Here is a 17,489-nt window from a genome sequence, read left to right as displayed (position 1 = left end):
AGAGCTCCTGCTGAGCGCACGAGCCTACACGTACCGTGCCCACGCGCGCCTCACGCCCTCCAACCAGGAAACGTTCGTTCGTGTTTGACGCAGACGCGCGTGGAGATGGCGCGCGTTGGGTGTGCGTAACAGCGCGAATCGGAGCGATGCTTCCTCAGGATGTCGGGAAACAGAAGCCGCGACGCGTGTCGGAACCGGTGTGCGGCGGTCAGGCTCCTCCGGTCCCGCCTCTGCGGCTGATGAGCCGCCAGTTCCCTCTCACCGTGAAGCGCAGGCGCTCCGGATCCGCCCCGGAGCGCAGGGTGAACTGCGTCCTGGTGGGAGACGGAGAGGTGGGCAAGACCAGCCTCATCGTCAGCTACACCACCAACGGATACCCGACGGAGTACGTCCCCACGGCGTTTGACAACTTTACCGGTAAAGTTTGACGTCAGTGTGGCTGATTTTGAGCGTTACGCGCAGGTTTTTACGCACAGGTTTTTACGCACAGGTTTTACTCGAAGCTTTAACTGTTCTAGGAATGGAATGTGAGTTAAATTGTGATAGTTAACATTTGCACTCTCCATCTTCTCAGTGATGGTGGTGGTTGATGGGAAACCAGTGAGGATGCAGCTCTGCGACACGGCCGGACAGGTGAGCTACACACGATCCATACACCTGGATCTCCAGCTATGGGACTGGTGCTTCATTTACTTCCTTCCCTAGTGGAAGTCTAACCACGTGGCTTCAACTTTCCGCTTCTTTTCACTTACAGAAATGGGGGCTGGTGGATGGTTCGATCAACGTAAGTCATCAGGGATCAACAGCCCAGATATTTGTCAGTAGTTAATGTTGCTTGTGTCGGTTGTGTCGGTTGCCCCCTGCAGACAGATTCTAGTCATAGACTGGATTTCTTTAACCCCCTTTACTTTAGTTCCCATCGGTTTTCCAGAGCGTGGGTCTCCACTTTACAGATTACACCGCCCCCCAAAGGAGAAAGAGGGAATTGCAATTGATTTTGCAGCCCTTCGTCATCCTGCTCGTCATTTGATTGATATTAAATTTTTTCAGTAACATCTAAGAAGTAGTTTGGGTTGTTTTAAGCTCATAACAACAGTGATAGAAATTAATTTTCCTTTATAATCCATCTTTTCTGTTTCACCTCCCTCAGGACGAGCTGGACCAACTTCGCCCTCTGTGCTACAAGAACGCCGATGTCTTCCTCCTCTGCTACAGCGTGGTCCGCCCCTGCTCCTTCCGCAACCTGATCACCAGGTGGGTTCCAGAGATCCACCAGCTGTGTCCCGGGGTGCCCCTGGTCCTCGTCGGCACCCAGCTGGACCTGAGGGAGGACGTCCAGGTGCTGATCCACCTGGCACAGAACCAGCAGCGGCCGGTGACTACCGGCGAGGGCCTGCAGCTCGCCCAGGAGCTGGGGGCGGTGAGCTTCGCCGAATGCTCGGCGCTGACCCAGAAGAACCTGAAGGATGCGTTTGATTCGGCCATCTTGGCCAGCATCCAGCAGACGGACAGCTGCGGCCTCCAGCAGCAGAGGCTGACGCTGAGGAGGAAGACGCCCGATAAGATCAGGAGCCTCTCGGAGACCTGGTGGAGGAAGATCAGCTGCCTGATGGGGGAGCGGAGCTGTGACCTCAAGTGAACAAAACACCAAACCTGGACCAGATCCTTGTCGCCAATGAGACAGATGGGTGGGGATCAACACACAGGCAGACGTACGGCATGGGTTCAGGGTGCAGTTGGTGCTTTTCCTGTTTTGTTTTGAAGGGGAATGTCCTGGGTCGAGTCTTTGCATTGCACTTCCTGTTTTTGTTTCAACCCTACACAAAGTCCCATTGGTAGAGAAATAAAACAGATGAACAACTAACTAAACTCTAAACAATGACAACAGGAGGTCAGGAAGGAGTTCAGAGAAGTTGCTCTGGTTACTCAATTAAGTACAACTCGAGTTTGTCCCATTTTATACCTGTTTATAAATATATATATAGTACTTTTTATTCCATTCTATTTATTCTATAGTTGTTGTAACTTTGCTGAGCTTGTGCACACCTTTAACTTATTTTTTATAATATTGTATTTTTTAAAAAAAAATCTCATTATTTGCTCATAGTATTTGCTCATTATTTTGCAATACCAAGTTATTTCCCTGAGGTACTGTATATTGTCAACCTTTTTAAAAACACCCTCTTTATTAATGATAGAATCTTTTTTTCCTTTACATCAGCAGAAAAGTTTTGCTTTTGAATTTTATCCGGACAAAATATATTCCACTGTACGAGTGAATTTTCTGCTACGTGAAACAAATGCGTCTCCGCCTCTGTGGCTTAGCGTTCACTGTCAATTATCTATAAAGTTTGGTTTGAAACCTGAACAAAACAGTCTGCTTAACAGCCTGATGACATTTTTTTAAAAACTCAGAACCATCAATCTGCTCGTGCTCTTCATCCTTCACCGGATAAAGTGGGTTAATCAGGATCAGGAGTCGTTGACTTTCTCATCTCTGATCCTCCTGACAAACTGCTGACCACAACCGTCCAGACTTTCATCCAGAGTCCTCTTTGCCAGAAGCAGAACGTCTCCGGTGTGATTCTGCTGTAATCTCGGGGGTCAGCGGGGCATCGCCGCTCTGCCCGACTCCCCCCCTTTGATTCAGGGAGGTGGAGGCTCCTCTAATCGGAGCGGACAGTTCCACCTGGACTGGATTAGATCGGCAGATGGAGCCTGATTCTCTGCCCACGAAAGCTACACACGTCAAAAAGCAGAAGAGGCCAAATCCTGGTTCTTTAAGAAAGATGTATAGTTAAAATGCTTGTTAGATCTGCAATAGAGGATAGACTAAGAATTAAATTTTTTCATATTATTTTTCACTTCTGAAGTTCAATAACAAGATTCTTTCAGTAAAAGCAGAAAAAGCAAGAGAATATGAATAAGAGTTGTAAGAAAACTTCTATAACACGCAATTTCAATATTAATATTTAAAATAAATTTTAAATAAGGTTTGAATATTAAAGGTTTAAATATATTTCATTGTTTGTGTACCTGTTTGTGTTCCCTGGAATTAAAAACCGTTAAAAGTCTTGTTTTATACTCGCTTGTTTATTTCTTCCATTCATGATATTTGTGAGGCTTCCGAATTCAAACTGACCAATCAGGGAATCGCTGTGAGTCACATGCAAATCTCAACCCGTCTGCCACGCCCATTTTCTTCAAACGACCAATCCTCGACGCGGTGGGCGGGGTCGGCAGGACAACAGCGGAGGATTCAAACGGATGATGGCTGCGGGGAAAGATGTCGATGAAAACACGCAAAATAAAAGGTAAAAATGACCGAAAACCGACGCGAAACGGATTAAAAGTTAATTTTTACAAGGATTTAGATTCAGAATTAGTTAAAGCCGGAGCTGAAAAAACACAACGGAGGTACAAACACGTTCGAGAGCTTGATTGACAGGGGCTGTCATTCCTCCGTGTCGGCTAGCAACAAGTTAACGTTAGCTGCTAACATCACATCACTGGCTCCGGTGTTTTTGTTAGATAATGTTTTATTTAAATTTATAGTTAAAGGAATGTTTGTGGGAATTGTTTACTTTAAATATCAGTTGTGTTACTGGAGTGACTCTGGGTTACTGACGGGAGAAAGTTGGACCAAACATGAGTGCAGTTGTTTTTACGTTAGCTGGTGTATTTTAAGCTAACAGTAAGCTAACAGTATAAACATAATTTCCTGTACTTCCTGTTTCAGGATGACGTTTGATGACGTTGTCAGGGTGATGGCTTTGTTTTGTGGTGATGGTGGAGTCAGCATCTATTCAGACTCTGTTGTTTGTAGAAGCTGTGTGTATTAACCACATCAGACTAGAACAGTATTTGTTCTTGTAGTACCGGGTTAGTGAAGTTCTGCAGGGACATGTTCACACATTTTGTTGATTTTTCAGCACAGATCCATTAACTGAGATCCGTTAATGTTAAGCTCTAAATGCTGGAATGCAGGATAATTAAAATAACCTCGTGTTCTGTGTTTATTTGCTGAAATAGTAGAACCTCGAGATGAGAATTAAATCCGTTCCGTGTCTGAACTTGTAAGTCAAACAACATTTCTCCATTAAAATAACTAAAATCATTTTAATCTGTTTTATTTTAAAAAAAAAACCCCAAATCCCCGAAGTTATAAAAAAAACAACAACCAATAGACACACAGACTTTACCGGTATATAATTAATCATAAGTTACGTAAACAATGATAAGAATGAAAAGAAACACAAAAGTTACACATGAGCTACGTCTTTACTCCACCAACGAGAACGAGATCCGGTCTCACTGATGTCGTATCCATCCGTCAACTATAGGTGGTGTCCTGAAGCATGGCTTTTGTCTAAACACTTGTATCTCAAAAAGCCCGTATCTCGAGGTTCTACTGTTCTTGTGTTTCATGTGTTCTATGAATAAACTTTGTGTCTCCTCAGAGGAGCGGTGTGCAACACGATGATCAACCAGGACGACTCCCCGTTGGGGTCTCGCGCTGCGACCCGACAGCCAGTCATCTTCAACCCGGACTTCTTCGTGGAGAAGCTGCGCCATGAGAACCCCGATGTGTTCTTGGAGCTGGTGCTCAGCAACATCACGCGCCTCATCGACCTCCCAGGGTCAGAGTTTGCACAGCTTCTGGGTGAAGAGGCCCCCAAGACCCCGACGGGGGGAAACGGAGGTTTCTTTCGCTCGTTCAACTTCCTTAAACGCAAAGGTCAGAGGTCACCGTATTTGAAAATCTCTCTTTAAAACGATGGATCTGAAACACGAAGGTTTTTTTTATTGAATTCCTGTTGTTATTTACTTGAACCTGCTTCATGTTTCTTGCGATGAGCTGCTTCTTCTCGTGTCGTCGCTAACGCTAACCTCCTTCGACACCTCCACAGATAAAGGCGTCGTGTTCGGAAGCCCGTTGTCCGACGGCTGCATCGCCCAAATCTACCAGCTCATCGAGTACCTCACCAAAAGTAAGTAAGCTCTGAAAGCCAAACCTGCCCCGGCGCTCCATCTGCGGTGCTTTAAGATGCTTCCTCTTTGCCCCCTCGCCCTCAGATCTCCACGTGGAGGGGCTGTTCCGGGTGCCGGGTAACAGCGTCCGGCAACAGAACCTGAAGGAGCTCCTGAACAGCGGCGCTGACGTGGATCTGGACTCTGGAGACTTCCACCCCAACGACGTGGCCACGCTGCTCAAGACCTTCCTGGGGGAGCTGCCGGAGCCCCTCCTCACCCACAGACACTTCAACGCCCACCTGAAGATCGCCGGTACGAAATCAAGCTCACGTTTTCAGATGTTTTAGTGCCTAAAACTCGCCGGCGCTAACACCCGCATCGGTTTCCCCGCCCCAGACATGACCCTGCTGGACGAACACGGCAACAAGACGTCCATCGCCAACAAGGAGCGCCAGATCGAGGCGCTGCAGCTCCTCCTCCTGCTGCTGCCGCCGGCCAATCGCTCGCTGCTCCGGCTGCTGCTGGACCTCCTCTACCTCACTGCCAAGCAGCAGGACAAGAACAAGATGTCCGCCTCCAACCTGGCCCTCATGTTCGCGCCGCACGTCCTCTGGCCCCGACAGGTGAGGCCCAGTCAGAAACACACACCTGTGAACGTGTGGCGAAGCGATTCCCTCCCCCATAACGGCTTCTCGTTCCAGATGACGGCCGCCGACCTGAAGGACAACCTGAAGAAGCTGAACGGCAGCATGGCCTTCCTCATCAAACACTCACAGAAGCTGTTCAGGGTGAGCGCTCGACACACACACACACACACACACACACACACTCACACACACACACACACACAAACGTTTGACCGGTGGGCCGACATGTGTTGTGTGTTCAGGCGCCGCTCTACCTGCGGGAATTCGCCCGGGTTCATTTCCACCGGACCAGGAGTCTGCAGACAAAGGTGAGTGGAGGTCAGATGGTCCATCAGAACCACGGTTGCTAGGAGACAATTATTAACCCTTTAATGTTGTTTCAGCTCTAGAAAGAGACTAATGTAAACCCAGTGAATCTAATTATGTTCAGCATTTTTCTAATGAACTGAAGGTTTTTTTGTGCATCTTTAATAGTTTGTTCAAAACTCCTAAAAAACCTGCTGGATTGGACTGAATTCAGGGAAACGACTCAGAAACAGAACCTCTAGATGTGACTTTAATCCGTTCAGGATGACCTGGAGCTCCTGGCGGCAGGAGGCTCTCCTGTCCAGCAGAGGGCGTTACCCTTAAAGAGAACAGCTGTTCTAGGCCCCGCCCCCCAGGAGCAGCACCCGTCACCGGCTCAGCAGTACACCGAGGAGGCGCTGAAGGAGCTCTTCAGACACGTCCACCACAACATGCCAGACTCTGCCAAGAAGAAGAAGCTCGTCCGACAGGTCCTCCTCTTCCTCCTTCTTCCTCTTCCTCCCTCTTCCTCTTCCTCTTCTAGTATAATTTACCTCACTTTTCAAACACAGTTGGTCAAGCAGACGACCTCAGGCACGCCGACAGCCGATGACCCCCCAGCTCCCAGCAAGAAACACCCCCGTTCCCGCTCCTTTGGGGGTCTCATCAAGGTACTGATCAGTATTGATGGTTTTGACTTGTAATCAGATTACTTTGCAGGCAGCGGGTCGTGGGGTAACCCCACCTCTGATACTCTGCTTTCAGCGGCGAGCTCGCGGCGAGCAGCCGACGGCGGAGCAGCGGCTCAGACACGCCTCCCCCGATATTGTCACCGGGGCGAGGAGGAGAGGCGGGAAGGAGAACGTCCTCCTGTCGGCGGTGGCGGCGAGCAGCCCGTTAAACAACCCCGTGATGGCGAAGGGGGGGCTGATCCTCAGAAACCCCGAGTTCTGTTTCAGCAAAGCAGCAAAAGTTTCCAAGGTGGGAAAGTTTCCTCTGATCGCTCCTTCCTGATTGGACGAAACGTGAACTTTAAATTCGTCAGTGTTTAATCTGAGTTCCTCCCTCCATTTCTTAGCAGGACCCCCCCTCAGTGACGAGGATGTGTTTCTCTCCTAACCAGGAGATCTCACTGTAACCCGACTCCTCTTCCTCCCTCCGACGTCACTTGGGCAGTATTAACAGACTCCTCCTCTTTATTCCTACATGTGAGTTTATTTTAAATGTGGCTAACCGCTAACGGCTAGCAGCTTCTGTCCTGGGCCAGAGCGACAAACTCAGCCAGGAGCCCCCCCCCTCCTCCCCTCCTCGTCACTGATGATGATGATGATGATGGTCGTCAATGTGTTTACATTTTTCATCCAGAAATGCTTCTAAAAACTGTTTTCTTTCAATAACTGATATTAATAGATTATTGATGAGCTCAAGTTTAACGAAACAGGATCAGATGAAGGAGCTACAGTTTTATCTAGTTTTATTTTTTTATTTCTGGTGTTTTTTTATAACAAATGTTTTAGTTATTCTTCAAACTCACCAGTTTTAGAACTAAATCTGCTGAATTCAATGTTGCTGGGTTTTTTTTTTTTTTTCCATCTTTAGTGAGTGGGTGTGATTGGTCGGTGCGATCTGCTTCCTGATTGGCTGACAGGTTGAACACTATTAGATGTACCTGAGAGCAGGTAGAGACCTGCTTGTTACGTTAGCTCCTGGGATCCATAGCCGCTAGTTAGCTGCGCTCAGGTCTGTGGAATAGAACATTTATAGACGTCGGACCGTCTGGGAACTGTTGTTTTAGACTTTTGGTACATTAGAGGGACTTTTGGACGCCTTATATGAATTTTATAAATGCTAACAACGCGACCTGACTTCTGGTTGCTTTAGCAAATGACACCGCTGTGATATTTGTGTGATATTTAACAAAAGCAACTTGACTTCTGTTTTTAAGGCTACTGTTTTAAAATGATGTGAAGATTTTAGGAGCTAAAAGAAAAAGTTCCTCCACACTGTTAAAAGTTTCCACTTCCAGTTTACAGAACTGGGAAAAAGTTCTGTTTGATATGTGAATAAAAATCTAGATGATGATCAATCAATCGATTAGCCAATGAGAGGGACTCACAAAGCAGCTAACAGCGCTAACAAGTTAGCCTTTTCGGTTAGCGTTAGTTGACATCACCTCTCGTTCTTGCTGAAGGATAAATGGCCTGTAGCTACTCATGATGGCACTGTAAAGTAGGTCTGTTGCTATGGCAACATTGTCTCTGGTTACTGTATGATGATTTCAGATGTTTGAGGGTGAAAACAGGATTTAGTCATTAATCTGTGAGGTTTAGTGTTACGTGTCCGTCTGAAGCTGGTTGGTAGATTTTGTTCGCTGGATGGCGGAGGTCACGTTTCTAGTTGCTAACGACGACGATGAAGCGCAGGAAGCTGAATGAACACAATGCTAATGGAGAATAAAGTCTGACATGAGGTGAAAACTGTTCCCGTGTCTGGAGGATCTGAAGGAGGTGATGCCTGACGGGAGAGTAAAGCAGCGAAGGAACCGATTGGACGTCCTGAAGGGTCACCTGACCGCCCTCAAAATGCTTATTTATTACATTATGATTATTGATTGGGCTCAATTTTGTCCATTTTGGATTCATGACTATATATCCCTGAATTCCCCTTAATGACAGCTTTATAATCCAGCGTTGACCTTTGACCCTGGTGGGTCACATGGGAGGACGTGTCCTCGGTTCCTTCTCCTTTACTCTTCATGACTGCTCTTTGGTTTGTGGTGAGTTCAAGGCACCAGAACCAGCTCCGAATAATCAGCACCGGGAACAGTGGAACACCTCAGGCAGGTCAGAGGTCAGCCCTGCTGCCCTGACGGAGTGTGTGTCTCAGCTGTGTGTGTGTGTTGTGCTGTGAGTGTATTGAAGGTGCTGCGGATGTGAAGACAGGGATTGTGGGAAGTTGACAGAAGGTTCCTGAACACGTGGGGACAGACGGACACTAAAGGTGTGTAACGGTACGATGTCGCATGTTACATTCAGTCCATTCAGGACTCTTTTTATTATTTGTATTTTTTATGTAACCACACTGAATCCCTCCCAGCAGAGAAACAACCTCCTAAATCTGAATTTGGAGCAAAATATGTTGTTTTTATTCCTTTTTGGCAGCAAAACCTTTAATTATGATTAGGAAACGAACCCGATTGCATGTTTTTATTCCTTTAATTTGGGAGTTGTTCCACTCTGTGGAGGTGGAATACTTTGAGGGTTTGTTTGTGGCCCGTTTTTCTTGTTTTTCTCTGTACAGAAATGTGAAAACTTGAGTTACTGAACTGAAATGGTCACTGGTGGGTTCTGGTTACCTGTGGCAACAGGGGGTTTAGATTTGCACCTTATCTCTCTGTTAATGGGTCATAAAGGAACTGCTGATCAGCTCTTCCTATTTCCTGATGTCACCTTTGACCCCATGCCTCCGGTTCCAACTGTGGTAAAGTTTTGTGTTTGTATTTTAATAACTCGACCCTGTACATTGGATTCCACAGTTACCTGCTTTGGAATAAAATGTTTTTGTGTCCTACAGATTGTCTGCTTTTAATTTTATTTGAAAGTCTTAGAAATCTGTCAAATCCTCCTTTATAGTCAGACAAACAACTAAAAACCTACAAAACAAAAGTGTTTTCATGTGAAATCTCTGCTCACAAAAACCAAAATGAGCAACAATTTACATTTAATTTAAGAATCATTTCATCTGGACGCCGCGCTGCTCGATTTCGTCCACTAGAGGGCGTTGTGAGTTAAAACTAAAGCTGGAGTCGTGAGTGTCCTCAAGTTTTCTGGCTCATCCAGCAGTTTTTGTTTAATCCAACTAAAGTTAAAAACAAATTAATGCACCAGTTTTTACTTTTTTTGAATACAAAATTTTTTTAAAATTATTTTAACAGAAATGTCAACAAATTTTTAAATTCCTTTCACGCCTTCATCAGAGGGGAACGTCAGATATGCTTTATAAATGACAAATCACAACATATCATTTGATCAGGTGACCCAATTGATCGATTAGAGTATAGATGATAATAATGCAACCACTCGACTAATCGATCGGCCTCTCTGATTGGACGACACGCTGAACGCCGTTTTGTGAGTTGTTTTTGGACACACCAACATCTGCTCCGTCCTTCCAAAAAAAAAAAAAAAAAATCAATTCAGACGCGTCTGCAGCAGAAACCCCCCCCCCCTTCTCAGAAAGCCATTATGGCCCCCCATAGAAACAAGCCCCCCCCTCTCTGGAGATGTCAACATCTCCTCCCTCCTTTGTTGCAGATTATCTCCGAGTGACTCATTCAATTCATCTGCAGCCGCCGCCGCCTGTGGCCAATTTGTTTTCCATCACTCCTGAGAGGCGGCTGGTTAAACGACCCCCCCCTCCACCAGCACCGCCCCCTCCCAACCATCCCAAGACTCCATTCCACACTGTAATTCACATAATTCACATATCAAAAATGCATTATGTGAAACTTTCATCATTTTTTATCGATGCTTATTAAACGTATTCGTCAGGCTGGTTTGACGACGACCTGAAGGCATCGTGTTGCGTTCAGGTGCACAGACGGGTCACCGATCTGCTCACTTCTGTGCCGACGGAGCGTCAGGTGAAGCTTCTTCATCCTCGGAGCGTCAGTGGCGCCTCATAACGTGATGACATCACCAGACACCACAGAAGAAGAAGAAGACTTGTTTTAAAATATGTAATAAATAACTCCCTCTTGTTCGAGGCTCCTGACTGAGTCCTGTGTTTAATCTCCAGGTGGGTTAGCGCTGCAGGCTAACATGTCAGCTACTGTATATAACATTACATTATTTTTCGTGGGTGGTTCCTGGGAAGCGTTAACCGCGAGTAATGAGGGATTATTGTACGACGATCGCAGGAGTTGTCATTTGGATTAGTTTGCTTCATCTTCACACATTTTTTCCCTCAGCTTTCATCCGAAAACATGGCAGCGAGGAGAGCGCTGCTCCCTCCTCTTCCTCCTCTTCCTCCTGGTGAACGTGTCACCACAGTTTCCTGTGGAGATTAAACTGAGCCAGGCTGCGTTTGAATTTTCACAGCGAATCCATAATAAACCTGTGAGTAAGCGCCAGTGCCAGATTATGGCATTCCACTTATGCCAAATCTCTCAGCTCGGCGTGACGATGGCGTCGTTTGGACCCCCACCCCCCACCCCCCTCACCCCCTCTGGTTTCGCTTGATGTCTTCAAGCTGAAGCTTCCCAATCAGGTGCTTCAGCATCATCACGACTCCTTCTCCTCTTCCTCCCTCCTCCTCTTCCTCCCTCATCTGCATCCTTCAGCTCTTTTCTTTCCCTCAGGAGAGGGAAGCACATGTGGGCGAGCGAGATAGACAGATACTGGGGAGGAGAGAGAGAGAGAGAGAGGTGGTGGCTGCTGCTACTACTGTCATTGAATAGACGTGAGTTCACTCTGGGTGCTGCTGTGTGTGTGTGTGTGTGTGTGTGTGTGTGTGTGTGTGTGTGTGTGTGTTTGTGTGTGTGTGTGTGTGTGTGTGTGTGTGTGGGAGGAGTCTCTGCTGTTATTTGTAAAGGCTTTTGATGGATGATTGCTGTGTGTGTGTGAGGGAGAGAGAGAGAGAGAGAGGGATAGAGCGAGCGGGCGAGCGAGCGAGGGAGTCCCCCCCTTTCTTTTTTTTTTTCTGTTCGGCGCACAATGACTCAATGAAAAGTGGAGGGGAGAGGCAAACACACTGTACGTCTGCTGGAGAGAGCGCACAAGCCATTTGGAGGGAATAACAGAAGAGGACACTTGTCTTTTTTTTTCTGCCCTTCCCCCCCCACCTGAAAAGGCCGCCGTGGGATCAGGTGACAGCCGCTCCGTCTGAACTTCACGCCACTTCACCCACTTTTGGCGCTCAGCTCGGAGGTGAAGGATCGTTGCAGAGAGCTGCAGGAGAGCAGGATGCCTGCTGGGAGACGAGGGGATGGCGCCGGGTCAGGTGGCTCCGGGATGATGCGGAGGTCGACAGCGTTGGGGGTGTTGGTGCTGCTGATGGTGGTGGCGGCGGGATGGGGAGGCGCCGAGGCGTGCCCCGCGCCCTGCAGCTGTCTGGGGAGCACGGTGGACTGCCACGGCCTGGGGATCCACGCCGTACCCAGAAACATCCCCAGAGGGACCGAAAGGCTGTGAGTACCCACACACACACACATTTACACGTGTTCTTGCAAATGGGCATAAGTGGGGCTCCCTCGTCGGTCGTCGTCCCCAGGTGCGGGGACCAGTTTGGGTTTAAGGTCAAAGTTTGACACTCGGAGTGTGTGTGGGGGTTTTATTCAAAGGTGTTTCCTGGCTTCCGATTGATTCTCCTTCTGCACTGTGTTTGTTTTTAAATTCGTTCAAAAATTCTGCAATTTTCTTGGTTTTCTCTGCTAAAAATTTAAAATCGTTTTGGAGAGAAATCAGACATCCGTAACCTCGTCCTCTCTGCTGCCGCTCGCTCCTCCGTCGTCGCTCGTCTTCATCATTTTTCAACTTCACCAGGTTCAGGAGGTTGTGATCAGATGAAATTCAGGCGGCGAGTTTGGTTTTTTTTGTTCTGTCATTTGGCTTGAATCTGTTTCTCTGCTGCATCATTTAAAAATTCAAACCTCATCAGATGAATGTTTTCCGTTTACGCAACAAATAATACAAACGGATCAATAAATGTGATCCAGAAACGTAATCAGTTCAAAATTAGTTCCTCTTCACCCAATCATGATGGTGAAAATCAAAGATTTGAAGTTTGGTGTGCTTTGATGATGTCATCTAGTGCGTTTAATCTGCAGTGAGTGAATTAAATTAGCCGTTAACTCCAGAGCCTTCTTATGTTTTAAAAAGTGTGACATTTTGATGAGCTTCTGAGCGATCTGATCACTTATTGATCGAACCGAACACTGACGGTGGGTTTGCTTTGTTTCAGTTGGAAACAAAACAAAAAAATTCTTCTTCTGTGGTTTTTATTGACATCACACAGAATCTTCATCGGATGCTAGCTATCCAACAGACGTAACTTTCAGACAATAGTGGTGTGAGATGTTTGGTTACCATTGGAGTGGGTGGGGCTTGCAAGAGACCTCATTTATTTTTCATACACACTGCCCCCTGTAGTTTTTGCTGGTATTGCTCGAATAAAATTTTCAGGAATTTAGCCCAAATTTCGTTTAATTTTGCTGAGCCAAATTGTGAGAAAATTATCTTTTTCAATGATCTTTTCTAATCACCGATGTATTGAACAGATTGAGAGGTAATAATAATCACATTTATTTCTTTTTAAACCACTCCTGACCTGCTAGCTGCTTCCCCTGCTCTGCCCATCTTGCTTCTTTGAGGAATGACACACATCGCTGTAATTGAAAATCTAACTTTGCCTCATGCTGCCCCACTGATCTCATTTGGACGAGGCTTCCAGGAATAAAACATCTGGCCCCCGGCTGGCATGGGGAGGCTAGTGCCGGAATCGTTTTCTGGATTTGAAACAAGGAAAATACACACACAAACCCCCCCCCCCAACAATCCATACTTTAAAAAATAAAAAATGTTAACGTCTTCTGAGGAAGAAACTTTTTCTTCTAACCTGTAAATGCCACTAAATAACAGCGTGGTTGTAACAACAGAAACACTTTAGCCGTCTTTATGTGTGGCGGGGGCTCTCAGTAATGGGGGGACGTTTATGTTTGTACACTGTATGTGTTTATTTCAGGTTCTAGAGTGGCTGCATGTGAATAATTGATGACTGTCAGCAGAGATACATTATCCCTCCTCCTCCGCAGTGAACTGTAGCGTGGAAGATGTTTCCCCCTCTGAGGCTGATAGTTTTATGATCGGGGACGAGGCCCCCCGGTCGGAAAGAAATGGCCTGGAAAAAATTGTGAGCCTGCAGACCAACGGGTTCGTGTGTGTGGATGGATGGATGCATGGATCACCTCCTCCTCATCTTCGTCTACCTCTGCAATGGGCGGAGTTTGATGATTTATTTTTGAACCTTTAATTTATGCTGAAACTCTTCGATTATAAATTAAAAGATGGAACATTGTCGTTCGTCTCCACACCTCGGTGTATTTTGGGGGTTTTTTGACCTCGAGGAACGATTGGTGACCCTGCCTTCGCCCCCACTGTCCTGTGGACTCAGACATGTCGGTCCTACAGGAACTCATTAAGGAACTATTTGTTGAAGGGCTCGTCGCCCAATTAGCATGTAAAGTGATCCGAATGAGACGGCCGGGGTGGCTTCTCGCCCGGGAGACGGGTCGGCGCTGTGTTTGCTCTATTCCCCCGGGAGATAGACGACCAAACGAGGGTCATTCATCAAAGGTGACGGCACCGGTCAAACAGTCGCTAATGGTCGGGTCGTCATGGCGACGCAGAAAAATGAGCGGCCCTTTGGGCATCGATGAGCGTGGAAAAGTGACCGTGAGACTAGCTGACCCTGAGGTGACCGGTCAGGGTCCCCCTTCCCCCTAGGCTCATCTGAACATGCTAAGCTAAAGGTCAGGTCATCTTCAGATCACCACCGCTATATCCGCCGCAGCGGGTCACTGGGAGCCAGAGCCTATCTTGGAGGCATAGGGTGTGAGGCGGGCAACACCCCGGGCACGACGCCAGTGCACCGCGGAGCCACACACAAAGACATACAACCATGAACACACACAATCACTCCTACGGGCAATTTGGAACAGCCAATCAACCTGAAGAGCATGCTTTTGGAGGTGGGAGGAAGCCGGAGAACCCAGAGAGAACCCACACAGAGTTGTGAGGCAACAGCTCTAACCACTGCGCAACCGTGCCACCCTAAGCTAAAGGTGTTAGCACTAAATTTTGAATTCATTCATGTGACTTTAATTCAAAGTTCACGAAAATAAAGTTCGAATGAAACTGAAGCATCTCCATGGCAACTGAAGTCAAAACTACAAACAGCAACTACTTATTGCTTGTTTGTGCATGGTTGTGCATGTGTGTGTGTGTGTGTGTGTGTGTGTGTGTGTGTGTGTGTGTGTGTGTGTGTGTGTGTGTGTGTGTGTGTGTGTGTGTGTGTGTGTGTGTGTGTGTGTGTGTAGTGTTATAGGTGTCCAAAAGCTATTTAAGTCAATCCACTGGACGTTAAGAAAGTTCTTGAAGAACGTCAAATGGATTGACTTAAACAGCTTTTGGATAGCCATGACCTGGATGACTGAGAACCTACACAGACAGTGTTATAGGTGATTTCTCTCAGATCCTAGCCCTTGTATGTTTTATCCCAGCCATGCATGTGATTGTGTGTATGTGTGTGTTCATGCATTACTTGCAGTGAGGTCACTGACTGATTGTGAGGAGGGTTAGAATTAGCGCCAGAGTGAGCAGAGAGCAGAACGCTAACGCCCAGCAGTCTGAAATTACACCGACTCGCATGAATTTAATGGAGATTTAATTTAATCTCAGCCAAAAAACCTCCTTAAAGCCCAAAGCTTGTGCCAGAATGGAAGTCAGGATCCATCCCATCATAACCAGTACAAACTAATCAGGAGTTCCAGCGGCGCTAAGCTCCTTAAAGACTCAGAGGAGAGGACTTTCACTGGTGTCGGTGGTTCTGACGGCTTTGCGGTGGAATCTGTTGGAGGGATTATGTGGATCATCTGGAATAACCTGGAGGTTCTGGGTTCAGAACCCTTTAGTTCATCTGCCAAGTTCACCGACTTCACATTTCAAAAGCATCAAAATAACTGAATCAAGTCGTGAAATCGTCTTTCTCTGGGATGAATTGGTGAACGCTGGTCCAAGGTCTCACCTGCCTCGAGAAGATGGAGGATTATTTAGGATAAAATTACGTAATTTCCTCCGAGATTAATAAATAAACATCTATCTATCTATTAATCTAAATAATAAAATGTAGCTGGGGTCAGACATCGCCCTCGGTCTTTACTCCGCCGTCTTTTTATAGAACGAGACGAGACAGCGCAATACCACCAGTAACCACTAGGAGGAAGAGTATCGATAATCCACACATGTCACAAAGTATTTATGAGTCCATTGCTGCTTCTGCGTAAGCTTTTTTTTAATTAGCTATCTGTGTCGCATCGTTGGACCTTTTACTGCCCCCTTGTGGACGTTTGGCTTCATGTCAATGTTTTTTGAATGATGGAGAAAAATTATTGTCAATTAGGAAAACAAATGATCAGATAATTACTTCAACTATTTGATGAAATGATTTTTATTCAAGCAAATGCTTTTCTCTATCACTCCCTGTCCTCCCTCCTCATCTCTCCATCTCACCCCCCTCCCCCGTCTCTCTCTCTTCCCATCTCTCGCAATCTTCTCACCGTTTCCCTGAAGCCTCTCAGCGGTAAAGACACCGCTAATGAAGTGTCATTAGACCTGAGTGTGTGTGCGTGTGTGTGTGTGTGTGTGTGTGTTCAGTAACATCGAGGAGGAGGCAATTACGCCGGCGAGGGAACAATGAGACGAAAATATAAAAATCCCAGCAGTCAATCAACCGGAGGAGAAGAAACAATAATTGAAAATCAGTATGCGATTATAAATTGATTATAACTGAACGCCCAGCCTCTGCAGCGTGGAGCCAATCTGTGCCTTCACGTCGGTCGCGATCCCATCTCATCCCCCTCGCCCACCTGGAGCGCTGCCGCCGCCGCCGGAGCTGCTGTTCCATCTGCGGCGCAGATGTTTCAGTATATTTTACTTTTAATTTATCAATAAAAGCTGCTTGGAAACGGTATTTTTCTTTCCCGGGCAGGAAATGAGTTTTCTCCTCGGAGCAGGAGAAAATTTGCCGCCACTTTGCTCCATTTAGCGAGTGTCTGGGTGGTTGTCGGTTCGCGGTGAGATCCTCAAGGCCGGAGCTCCTCTCCGGTGACCAAACCACCTGAGGGGCCCCCGAATCGCCCTCCAACGGGTTTGTTTGGAGCATTACCATGGCGACTGTTGGGCTGCGTGCATCCTGACATCATATTTATGGGCTGCGAGATGTTTAAAAAGTCTCAGATTTCTACCCAGCACTCATTGCAGCTTCCCTTCAGCATCAATGCTCCGGCATCGCGTATGAGTGGATCAACTGCCTCATTGCCCACCGAGTGTGTGTGTGTGTGTGTGTGTGTGTGTGTGTGTGTGTGTGTGTGTGTGTGTGTGTGTGTGTGTGTGTGTGTGTGTGTGTGTGTGTGACGCACTCTGCTTTAATGAGCTATTGTTCCGGGGAGTCGCCACTCGAGGGAAGTCTGTCGCTCAGCTGACCGTTGACCCCGCCGTGCTGCACAGAACTCAATTACCCACGCTTCACCGGGGCTGCGTTTGCGTTCCCGTTCCTCCTTTGTGTCTCCTTCCTCCTCCTCCTAAATCAAAGACGCGTTTGGGGTGGGGTGGGGGGAGGGTTAGTCTGGACCCCCCACCAGGACCAGACCATCCTCCGTCCTGCCGCTGAGGTGAAACTGTCTCCTGGAAGACGAACTGAGGGTCACGATAACCCATTGTTAAGGGAGACGGACTTAAACCAGTGTAACTTGAACTTGAACCTGTCTCCAGGCTGAGTGGATTTGATCCAACGTCCTGACGTCTCGAC

The 17,489-nt window shown here is 47.1% G+C and overlaps 3 protein-coding genes across 6 annotated transcripts in view; all 3 read left to right on the top strand.

The window, feature by feature from the left end:
* LOC137600288 (rho-related GTP-binding protein RhoU-like) lies at window positions 1–1,956 on the top strand. Of its 2 annotated transcripts, XM_068321846.1 has the most exons (4): window positions 1–417; window positions 575–633; window positions 755–784; window positions 1,151–1,956. In XM_068321846.1, the coding sequence occupies exons 1-4, from the start codon at window positions 147–149 to the stop codon at window positions 1,637–1,639; spliced, it is 849 nt and encodes a 282-aa protein (XP_068177947.1). In that variant the 5' UTR covers window positions 1–146; the 3' UTR covers window positions 1,640–1,956. The 2 variants fall into 2 exon arrangements, with proteins under 2 accessions (XP_068177947.1, XP_068177949.1); XM_068321848.1 differs by lacking the exon at window positions 755–784.
* A 1,282-nt stretch (window positions 1,957–3,238) lies between these two features.
* arhgap19 (Rho GTPase activating protein 19) lies at window positions 3,239–9,455 on the top strand. 2 transcript variants are annotated; one of them, XM_068321823.1, is made up of 11 exons: window positions 3,239–3,314; window positions 4,461–4,738; window positions 4,911–4,991; window positions 5,077–5,286; window positions 5,371–5,597; window positions 5,676–5,762; window positions 5,864–5,929; window positions 6,191–6,397; window positions 6,479–6,577; window positions 6,672–6,887; window positions 6,988–9,455. In XM_068321823.1, the coding sequence occupies exons 1-11, from the start codon at window positions 3,268–3,270 to the stop codon at window positions 7,042–7,044; spliced, it is 1,575 nt and encodes a 524-aa protein (XP_068177924.1). In that variant the 5' UTR covers window positions 3,239–3,267; the 3' UTR covers window positions 7,045–9,455. The 2 variants fall into 2 exon arrangements, with proteins under 2 accessions (XP_068177924.1, XP_068177923.1); XM_068321822.1 differs by having other exon boundaries at window positions 6,985–9,455.
* Window positions 9,456–11,755: 2,300 nt separating this feature from the next.
* LOC137600256 (slit homolog 1 protein-like) overlaps window positions 11,756–17,489 on the top strand; it is a 35,524-nt gene continuing 29,790 nt past the window's right edge. For both annotated transcript variants that reach the window (XM_068321776.1, XM_068321775.1), the window contains exon 1: window positions 11,756–12,093. In XM_068321776.1, coding sequence (XP_068177877.1) covers window positions 11,870–12,093 — 224 coding nt within the window. In that variant the 5' untranslated portion in view covers window positions 11,756–11,869. The remainder of the gene's footprint in view (window positions 12,094–17,489) is intronic.

This window comes from Antennarius striatus, chromosome 8 (genome assembly GCF_040054535.1).
Source record: "Antennarius striatus isolate MH-2024 chromosome 8, ASM4005453v1, whole genome shotgun sequence".
In the NCBI taxonomy this organism is placed as follows: domain Eukaryota; kingdom Metazoa; phylum Chordata; class Actinopteri; order Lophiiformes; family Antennariidae; genus Antennarius; species Antennarius striatus.
The sequence above is the reverse complement of the archived record's forward strand: the minus strand, read 5'-3'. Positions and strand labels throughout refer to the sequence as shown.